At 43.4% G+C, this 10,833-nt stretch overlaps 1 protein-coding gene across 1 annotated transcript; it reads right to left on the bottom strand.

Moving 5' to 3' along the window:
* Nucleotides 1-3,506: 3,506 nt before the first annotated feature.
* Nucleotides 3,507-5,955, bottom strand: LOC103015444 (disintegrin and metalloproteinase domain-containing protein 1a-like). Its single transcript, XM_007172889.2, has one exon. The coding sequence runs from the start codon at nucleotides 5,949-5,951 to the stop codon at nucleotides 3,507-3,509; it is 2,445 nt and encodes an 814-aa protein (XP_007172951.2). The 5' UTR covers nucleotides 5,952-5,955.
* Nucleotides 5,956-10,833: the final 4,878 nt, after the last annotated feature.

Below are 10,833 nucleotides of genomic sequence, written 5' to 3'. Positions count from 1 at the left end.
GACCAGGGCTCAAACCCGTGTCCCCTGCATTGGCAGGCCGATTCCTAACCACTGTGCCACCAGGGAAGCCCCCTTCTGGAGTATTTTTAATTTCAGTAATTGTGTTGTTCATCACTGTTTGTTTGCTCTTTAGTTCTTCTAGATCCTTGTTAAATGTTTCTTGTATTTTCTCCATTCTGTTTCCGAGATTTTGGATCATCTTTACTGTCATTACTCTGAATTCCTTTTCAGGTAGGTTGCCTATTTTGTCTTCATTTATTTGGTCTTATAGGTTTTTACCTTGCTACTTCATCTGTAACATATTTTTTTGTCGTTTCTTTTTTTTTTTTTAATGGGTGGTGCTGTATTCCTATCTTACTGGTTGTTTGGCCTGAGACATCCAGCACTGGAGTTGGCAGGCAGTTAGATAGAGCTGGGTCTTGGTGCTGAGATGAGGACCTCTGGGAGGCCTCACTCCGATTGATATTCCCTGGGGTCTGAGGTTCTCTGTTAGTCCCGCAGTTTGGATTTGGAGCTCCCACCACAGGAGCTTGGGTCCGATCTCCGGCCTGGGAACCAAGATCCCACAAGCTTCACGGCGCAGTAAAAAAAAAAAAAAAAGGAAGAAAGAAAAAAAAGGAGCAGTACAATATCAAAGAATAAAAAACAAAATAAAATTAGATAAAAAATATATTAGAAAAATAAAACTATAATTGAAACAACTGCAATAAGGTAAAATAAAACCACAGCAGAAAAAAGAAAAGAAAAGGTGGGGGGGCAAGAAGCCAAAAGGAGAAATCACTAACAAAGTATAAAGAATAAAATGAAATTAGAAAAATAAAAGATTGGGAAAAATAAAAATATACAAGAATCGGGCTTCCCTGGTGGCGCAGTGATTGAGAATCTGCCTGCCGATGCAGGGGACATGGGTTCGTGCCCTGGTCTGGGAGGATCCCACATGCCGCGGAGCAACTGGGCCCGTGAGCCGCAATTACTGAGTCTGCGCGTCTGGAGCCTGTGCTCCGCAACAAGAGAGGCCGCGATAGTGAGAGGCCCGCGCACCGCGATGAAGAGTGGCCCCACTTGCCACAACTAGAGGAAGCCCTCGCACAGAAACGAAGACCCAACACAGCCATAAATAAATAAATAAAATAAATTAAAATATATATATATATATACAAGAATCAACAACAATGAATCAACCAGGTAAAACAGAACCTGATCTAAGAGAGGAAAAAAGAAAAGAAAGTAAAAAAAAGCCTTGGCTATGGGGGTAGAGTTTAGCTGGGGGGGGTGGAACTTAGGCAGGGGTGGGGTTTAGGGTGGGGTGGGACCTAGGCAGGTGGGGGGGTGACGTTTGAGCATGGGACAGGGCCTAGGCAGGGCGATGGTCAAGCGTAGGCAGGGCCTCTGCTTAGGACCTGGCAGAAGGAGAGAGGCAGCGCATCCAAAGGAGTGCATCTGGAGTGTGGAGTTCTGGAGTTTGGAGGTAGGGCCCTGAGTGAGGGTTTGTGGGTGGGGTTTAGGCCCAGCTTGTTGGAGGGGGTCTCCGAGTGTAGAGGTGGGGCCTTGGGTGGGGGTGTAGGGGCGGGGCTATTTACGCCTGGGAGCCTAACAGGCTCCCTGGTGCCTAAGTGGACAGGGAAAGCACTGGCCCTGTTCCCTTCAGTTCCTTTGTGCCCCTCCCCCACCCTCTCCCCCAGGGTCTGCCCCATCCCGCTGGACCCCTAACCATGGGTGGGTCCCACTGGGTGTAGGAACTCCTTCCCTCCCCAAGCCACCCCTCAGGGGTGCTGGTCCCAGTGGTCCCACCTTTACTTTTGCTCCCCTTTCCCTCCCTCCCACTCCCTCAGGACCCACTCAGCTGGAGGGGGCCTAGGTGGGCAGAGGATCAGGCCTGGGATCTCAACAGGTTCCTGGGGGTCCATGTGGGCAGGGGAAACCTGGCCACGCTCCCTCTTGATCCTCTGCCCTCCCAGTGGTTCCCCAATTTCCCCCTTCTGGTGTGGGATCCCTTCCCCTCCCCCAGCTGCCCCTCAGGGGCACCAGTCCTGTCCTGCCTCCACTTCTCCTCCCCCTTCACTTCCCCCATGCCCCACGTCCTACCCGGTTGCTGGGGGATCCTCCAGTCCTATTAGGTGTCCGTGGTCCCCCACCGGTACCTGGTAGGTGCCCTAGTTGTGAGGAGATGCAAATTCCACTTCCTCCTAGTACACATCTTGACTCCGCCCCCAATATTATACTATTAATATTATATGCTCTGTGCTCTCTTCACAGAGAAGTATCTGCTACATCCAAAGCTGTTACTTGTAATTGGAGGGATTCCTTCTGATGTCAGTCAACAAGTTATTTCAATAAATAAAAAAAGAAAAATAGAAAAAACAAAATTTTAGTTTAATACATGTACTCAGCACTGTGGTAGGGGCCTCTTTACTGTATAAAATTAGTATAAATACAGTTTCCTAACAAGGTGATGTTCAGCAGACATGACACATCTGATGGTATGAAATTCATCCGAGGAATATTAGTAAAGAAGAAGGGATATTAAATCTTTTCTAGGAGAAAAAGAAATATTTTAGGTAAAAAAGGAGTATGGCTAGGGACTTCCCTGGTGGTGCAGTGGTTAAGACAGCGCACTTCAAATGCAGGGGGCATATGGGTTCAATCCCTGGTGAGGGAACTAAGATTCCGCATGCTGCTCAGAATGGTTAAAAAAAAAATCTCAAAAAGAATAAAAAATGGAGACAGTAAAAAAAGGAAATGGGGGGCGGGGGGGAGTATGGCTATAGGAAGGACCTGGAAATCTTGGGAAGTAATAAATTGAATATATGATATATCTTGTTAAACATCTGTCAGATTTGAAAAGGTAGATGACTTAAACACTTAAGTGCCTCTTGACCCTGGGGCAATCAGGGTCTTCTGTGTTATTGGATATAGTCTGCCCTACAGAGTCCCAGAAGAAAATAGACTCAATAACTACATCACATGGAATCCGAAGAGATGTCTAATCTGAATAGGTTTTATTTTTTTGATTAAAAAAACTCCTCATTTCATGAATGCACATTTATAGGGCAAATTAGAACAATCAGTCACATAACTGTCCTCACATAAGGTAGCTGTTACTTGAAATGAAAATCCAAGTGATATTAATAAATGCAGGTACCAATAGTAGTGTATGTCAAACAACTTAGATGAAAGATGGCGTGTCCTGAAAAAGATTCTGGTGACTGGAAAAGTTAGCCTGAGACAAGGATGTTGATGTCAATAGATGCATGTGAAGAGTTCAAATGAAATGCTAAAAAGCAGTAAGATGTTTAATATATAAATAAAATCTTAATTACTAAAATAAATAGTAAAAGTGGGAGAATCCCTCCTCCTACAATAGTATATTTTTATAAACTTTATAATCCTAGTCAGAGCCACTGGAGCTATCAATTCCCACTTGACCTTTGCTTCACTGAGCCTCTCATTCCCACTCAGTTCTTGAGGTGTTTGATGTCTTAGGCTTCTTTCTCCCACTGCTTGTCTTATGGCTCTGATTCTTGCTCTTCCTCCTCTCTCTCTCCCTCCTCTTCAGGGGGAGCCTCTTCTGGGGCAGCATCTGCTGCAGCAGCCTCTGCTGGTGCCTCTTCTGGTGCAGGAGCTTCTTCTTTTGCCTGTCTACAAATCTTGGTGATGCAAACAATTACGATTATTAATATTATGAAAAAAAGTATAAGAAGCATTATGATCATCGAGTCTAAGAGAGCTTCTTGACGTTTGTTACCAGTGGTAGTGTTTTCATTTCCACCTCCACCTGCTGGCAGTTCATCAGGTTCCATATCAGGGGGGCCACTGTCCACACTACCGCCAGTTCCTGGAGTTTTGCAGTTAGGAGGGGCAAAACCAGCCTCACAATGGCAGTGCTTATAATTGTTGCAGACTCCTTTTCCATTACACATTTCCTGTAGATCACAATCGTAACTGAGAACAGAGGAATCTGTGCAGGAGGACTCCATGCAGACTTTGTCTGAGCCACAAAGATTGCCACTCGCTGAATCTCCATAATCAGGGATATCAGTAGTGTCATACTGATCCATGGACCAGCAGTAGTCATCTCCATGAGGGACCTGTATCAGTGTACAGTTGGGTTTGATAATAGGTAGCTGTTGCACATTTGTACATACAACTTTCCCACAAAGTAGATCCTTCTCTGCACATTGAATATATGCTGGGTTACTCGAATTGGGAATACCACAGTTTCCAAACCTATTCCCTTTCACGTTAAATAACCGATAACAGTCAGGAGAGGCGGATCTTGAAGGGTACCCAAAAATGTCAGCACATTGAACATCATGGTTCCTGCAGTGACCCTCAACACAGAAGTAACCTTGCTGACATGGTGTACCATCTTGCTTGTAGGTGTCTGAGGGGCATTCCCCAGAGTTACCAAGACAAAACTCTGGAAGGTCACACTCCCCCAAAGCAGGACGGCAGCTGTGTCCAATTGGTTCATATTGGCACGAATTATTACAGCAGGGTCCAGGATTACACAATGCATGAGCCTTCAGCATACATTCTTGGTCACAACACGGGTGAATGTCACAGTCAGAACCACAGTCACACTGCTCATCCTCTTCTACAACACCATTTCCACAGCGAGAGTCCCTCCGTAAGCGGCCTTTGGGCCCAGGCTTGTTAAATAGGCAGGCCCCTTTGTGTTCCCAGAGGAACTGGTAGAAGAAGTCAGAGCTGCAGTTGCTGAAGCCACTTTCTTTAGTGATATTTTCACGCATGAGGCCAAAGGGTTTATCTTTACAAACGCAGGCCGAATGGTCATGCGGAATACCCAAGTTGTGCCCGAGCTCATGGACCATGAGCGCCGCAAACAGGAGGACATCCTCATGGTGGAAGGATTCAACGGCTGCTGCAAAATCACTTGAACAGGCACCACTGAGAAATGCCTGCCCCGTATCCTCTTTAGGATGGTGTCCAATGATCATGTGGGCAACATCATGCTTCACACGATGGAGGAGCCTCTCTCGTCTCCAGCTATTGAAATTCCTGAGTGCAACTTGCAGGTCCACTGGGACCTCTGTGAGGTCCCCCTCGGTCCAAATCTCCATTCCAGCCAGCACCACCTCTGTGTTTATTCCCCTAGTGAAGCTGTTGGCCAGAGCAATGATGTCCATTACTCTCTGGACTGTCTCATTGACGTCACTGCCCCACATTTGGAACCGCTGGTTGTCGACCACGACAAACATCTCCACGTACTTGGTGTGTGACCACAAGTAGGATGGCACCTGCCGACTGCGAGGCTTGCTGCTCTCTTGTTGCCGGCTGGTGAATGCCACTTGGCTGTCATTGGAAGTGACACTACAGGAGACTGGAGCTTCATGGGCCATGGTGTACAACACATGTTCAAACCGTTTTGAAGAGTGAATGGGCTCAATGCCATAGGATTTTTCCTCCTTAATCAGGACACCCCTGAGGCCTGAACAGGTGTTGACAGAAACAAAAGAACCTGGGACTCCTTCTATGTAGCCTTCATAATGACAGTCATGTGAGATGAAAGGCATTTCTTGCCCCAGGATGCCATTGTGGTAGCTGAAGACTGGAAAGTTATTCACAAAATAGTCTCTCTTCACCTTCAGGTGAATCAGCTGCTTCTGGCCCTGCATAAATAGCACATAGGAGAGCTTTTCCACTTGGTCTTCCCTTCCTTCCACTGTCAGAAACTTGGGGGTGACTATTTCATAGGAAGAGTAATATACTGATCCCAGGTCACAGTACAAGCTTGGCAGAGAAATCACCAACAGCAACACAATCCTCAAACTGAAACATGAAGATCCTGGCACTGGCCCCAGCCTCAAGTCCCTCTTCTGCTGAGCCCAAGTCTGAAACTTTATCTTACCCTCCTTCAAGGCCACTTGGTTTTTCCATAGAGAAGGCAGTATAGAGGCAGAGTGTGTCACAGACGCTGCCACTGACATGGCCCTAGTAAATCAGTTGGTGATGCAGGGCCTATGTCCAGCAGCAGCAACTTTCCCTGACACGCAGACCCTCCGTCACAGGTATTCACTTCAGATCTATGCTGGCTGCATGAAGGGTGGCTACTGCCTACCTCTCAGAGGTACAGCCTCTGGCTGTGTCCTTTCTAGTCTTTCTGATCTGTTATGCTTCAGAGTGTCCTTCCTCTGTGACTTCCTTCCACACCATCAACCTCAGTGCTCCTTGGTGAAGGTCCTTTTGATGTTAGAAAGTGATGTAATCATGAAGAGGGACTGCAAACCCTAAAATGCAAGACTGTACCTTGAGAAAGAAAACAAAACCTCTATGCCTTCCTCAACTGTGCCACACGGAACACCCCTCCCCCATTCCTCCTATCGTCCGTTGCTCAGCTGACTCCAAAAGTTCCAGACCAGGAGGCTTGGAGGTGTTTGGTGGACACACTCCATTGCCCATTTCCCCTCTTCTAAAGCTCTTGCTCTGTACCACATGGACATTATAACTGTGGTGTTCTTTATCCCACAGTGAGGCATTATAGTGCTATGCACATCTCACAGACTAGTCAGTTAGATCAAGCCAGTGGGGTGGCTGCCCCGTGCCCCAAGATAAACCCGAGTGCGTTGGTCACCCGTGGAACAAGCGACAATTCCTTTTTTTTTTTTTTTTAACATCATCAGAATTCAGTTTCTCAAGTTCTGTTTATAACACTGTCCAAAAGTGTGTATGGGAGATGCCAACAGAGCAGTCTCCCCTTTGTGCAATTATCATGGGCACATTGGTTGCTATCTCCAGGCCTATTACCATTCTTGGGCTGGTCCTGACATAGCTAGCAGTATCTTAAGATTTTGCCTGTTGAAGACTACGTATCCTAAAAATCTCCCCTGTGTTAGTGTATGACCTCCATGTGTTCAGTGCCCACTTTGTTTGGTCATCCTTATACACTCCCCTAGGTCTAGAAGAGTGCTTGTCCAAGAGTAGATGAACAAGAATTATTTATTGAATGAATAAATAGCTTCCAGGTATGGTTGCTGTGGTGTCTCATCTGATGTGTCTTATGGGTTTGTACTTGCTTCATGCCTGCCCTGAACATCTGAAAATGTCTTCAGAAAAACCCACGATAACCATGCTGACTAATGGCACAGTCATGATCTCAAAATGTATTGTACTTCTTACTGCATTTTGCTGTTTGGTTCACTCTCCAAATTTCTTCTTGCCTCATATTTCACTGAGAAAAAATAGAAGCAATCAAAAGAATACCTCCACATGTAGACACTGGATGAGTCCACCTGTATCTAAATGTTCCCCCCGCTATAGTGGATAAATTGTCCATACTCCAATCCAAGACCAATCCTTTTACTTGTGCGTGGGGGTGTCCTTCCCTTTCAGTTTCTCATGGACTTCACTCTTCCATTTCTCCCTTCTCTCTTTTACATCTTAAACATCTGTTTGTCCACTGGATCCAATCTTATTATTCGCTGTTATTTCTCACCTTTAGAAAACCATCCGTCTCAGCCCACGTCACCCTCCAGTCACTGTCCAGTTTCTCCTCCTCTCTGGTTTATAATGAAATTCTTTGAAAGAGTATCGAGAGACATTCTGTTCCAATTTGCATCACTCCTTTTTTCTTTTCTGAAATTTTTTATTTTGACTCATAGCCCAGTCACAAAATGTGCATAAAACATAAATGTATTTTTCAGTAAATTGGTAAAATGAGAACAGCTAAGCCAGACACAAAAGGGCAAATACCATATAATCTCACGTATATGAGGTTCCACAAATAGTCAAGTTCATAGAGGCAGAAAGTAGAATAGTTTACCAGGGGTGGGGGAATAGAGTAGTGAGGAGTTCTTGTCTAATGCGTGCAGACTTTCAGTTTGGGATGATGAAAAGTTCTGGAAATGGGTGTTGATGATGGTTGCACAACAATGTGAATGTATTTAATGCCAATGAACTGTACACTTAAAAAATGTTTAAGATGATTAACTTAGTGTTAAGTATATTTTACCGAGAAAGAGAGAGGGGGAGAGAGAGAGAGAGAGAAACAGCTATGAAAGTACAACCCTAATGAGGTAATCAACAGTTTTAACTTCATAGAAGTCACCTATGTGCCCCTGCCAATCACATATCCTCCTGCTTCAGAGAGATCATGATCTTGTCTTTTATGGTAACTGCTAATCACTTTCTTTATTATTTTGCTTCCTAAATACGCATCCCAGAATCATGTCATTTTATTTTACTTGTCTTTTAATAACAGCTTTATTGAGATATAAAGTCACATGCCAGAATATTCATCCTTCAAAGTGTACAATTCAGTGGTTTGTAGTATGTTCAGAAAGTTATACAGTCATCACCACAAACAATTTTAGAACATTTTCCTCACTCCAAAACAAAACTCCCGTGTCCATTAGCAGTCGCTCTCCATTCTCAGCTCCTTCCAGCCCCTGGTTATCACTACTCTACTTTCTATCTCTATGATTTTGTCTATTCTGGACAATTCATAGCAATGGAATCCTACATGTTGTAGTCTTCTTTGACTGGCTTATTTCACCTAGCATAATGCGTTCAAAGATTAGCCATGTTGTAGCAGGTATCAGTACATTTCCTTTTGGCCAAATAACATTCTTTTCATATGGATATACCATATTTTTTGATTCATCAGTTGGTGAACATCCTGGTTGTTTCCACTGTTTGACTATTACAAATAATAGTGCTATGGACATTTCAGTACAAGGTTTTGTAAAGAAATATGTTTTCATATCCCTTGGGTGGATACTTAGAATTGCTTGGTCATGTGATAATTATGTTTAGCCTTTGAGGAACTGCCCAACTGTTTTCCAAAGTAGCTGCACAATTTTACACTCCTGCCAGCAGTGAATGGGGGATTCCAATTTTTCCACATCTTCACTGACATGTGTTATTGTCTGTCTTTTTGATTATAGCCATCCTAGTGGATGTAAGGGGTATCTCACTGCAGTTCTGGTTTGCACTTCCCTAATAATTAGTGATGTTGCACAGCTTTTCATATTCTTATTGCTCATTTATATCCTCTATGGAGAGGCATCTATTCACATCTTTTGCCCTTTTAAAATGGGGTGTCTTTTTCTTGTTGAGTTGTAAGAGTTATTAATATTTCCTGGGTACTAGTCTCCATCAAGTATATAATTTGCAAATATTTTCTCCCATTCTGTGGGCTGTCTTTTCACTTTCTTGATGGTGTCTCTTAGAGTGGAAAAGTATTTCATCTTTTTCTTCTGATTTTTTAAATTCTGTTAAAACATTCAGAACATAAAATTTACCATCTTAACCATTTATACGTATACACTTCAGTGGTATTAAGTACTGTTATATATTGTGTTGCCATTACTACTGTCCATCTCCAGAACTCTTTTCATTGTGTGAAACTGAAACGCTATACTCATTAAACTATAAATCCCCACTGTCTGCTTTCCCCCAGCCCCTAGCAACCACCATCCGATTTTCTGTCTCTGTGATTTTACTACTCAAATACCTCATTTAAGTGGAATCATACAGTATTTGCCTTTTTGTGACTGGCTTACTTCACTTAGCATACTGTCCTCAAGGTCCATCCATGTTGTGACATATTGCAGAATTTCCTTTCTTTTTATGGGTGAGTAATATTACATTGTGTGTATATCCCACATTCTGCTTATCCATTCACCCCTCTATGGGCACTCGGGTTGCTTCCTTATTTTAGCTATTATGAATTAATGCTGCTTTGAACATGGACCTACAAATATCTCTTCAGGATCCTGCATTCAATTCTTTTGGGCTTATAACCAGAAGTGGAGTTGCTGGATCATACGGTCTTCTATTTTTAATTTTTTGAGGAACTGCCATACCATTCCACAGCATCTGTACCATTTTATGTTCCCACCAACAGTGCACAGGGGTTCCAGTTTTCTCCACCTCCTCTCCAACACTTGTTCTTTTCTGTTTCTTTTTGTTTTTATAGTGGCCATCCTAATGGATACAAGGTGGTATCTCATTGTAGTTTAGATTTGCATTTCCGTAAGGATTAGTGACATTGAGCATCTTTTCATGTGCAGTAGGCCATTCATGTATCTTCTTTGGAGAAATGTCCGTTTGAGTCCTTTGCCCGTTTTTTGAATCAGGCCATTTTTTTTCTTTGTTGTTGTTGAGTTTTAGGAGTTGTCTATATATTCTGGATATTAATCCCTTATCAGATATATGAGTTGCAAATATTTTCTCTCATTCTGTGGGTTGCCTTTTCACTCTGTTAATAGTATTTTTTGATGCACAAAATTTTTAAATTTTCATAAAGTCCATTTTGTCTGTTTTTTCTTTTCTTGCCTGTGCCTTTGGTGTCATATCTGAGAAACCTTTGCCAAATCCAATGCCATGAAATTTTTGCCTTATGCTTTCTTGTACGAGTTTTATAGCAAGACAAGTCCTGTGAATGGGGATTTTCCAGGGACCTGTGAGACATGCAAATTAGTAACAGTGCTATGGGGATAGGGCTTTTGAGGGAGCTCCAAAGTGTTCTGCCCATTCCACTGTGTGCTAGGCTGCCTGTTTTCACAGCCATTTTAGTTGAGATGATGCAGTTGAGTTGTAGTTGAGATGACTCGTGGGGACCTGAGGAGACAGCTATGGGAATAGGACAGTTAAAACTTCACATAGAGAGGGCAGACAGCAGAAGCAAGAAGAAATACAATCCTACAGCCTGTGGAACAAAAACCACATTCACAGAAAGATAGACAAGATGAAAAGGCAGAGGGCTATGTACCAGATGAAGGAACAAGATAAAACCCCAGAAAAACAACTAAATGAAGTGGAGATAGGCAACCTTCCAGAAAAAGAATTCAGAATAATGATAGTGAAGAT

This window comes from Balaenoptera acutorostrata, chromosome 13 (genome assembly GCF_949987535.1).
Source record: "Balaenoptera acutorostrata chromosome 13, mBalAcu1.1, whole genome shotgun sequence".
Taxonomy (NCBI): Eukaryota; Metazoa; Chordata; class Mammalia; order Artiodactyla; family Balaenopteridae; genus Balaenoptera; species Balaenoptera acutorostrata.
Note: the sequence above shows the minus strand (reverse complement) of the source record. Positions and strands in the feature narration are given on the sequence as shown.

What these genes read in the sequence shown, in the direction of transcription:
- LOC103015444 (XM_007172889.2), bottom strand. Translation starts at nt 5,951, where the DNA reads ATGTCAGTGGCAGCGTCTGTGACACACTCTGCCTCTATACTGCCTTCT.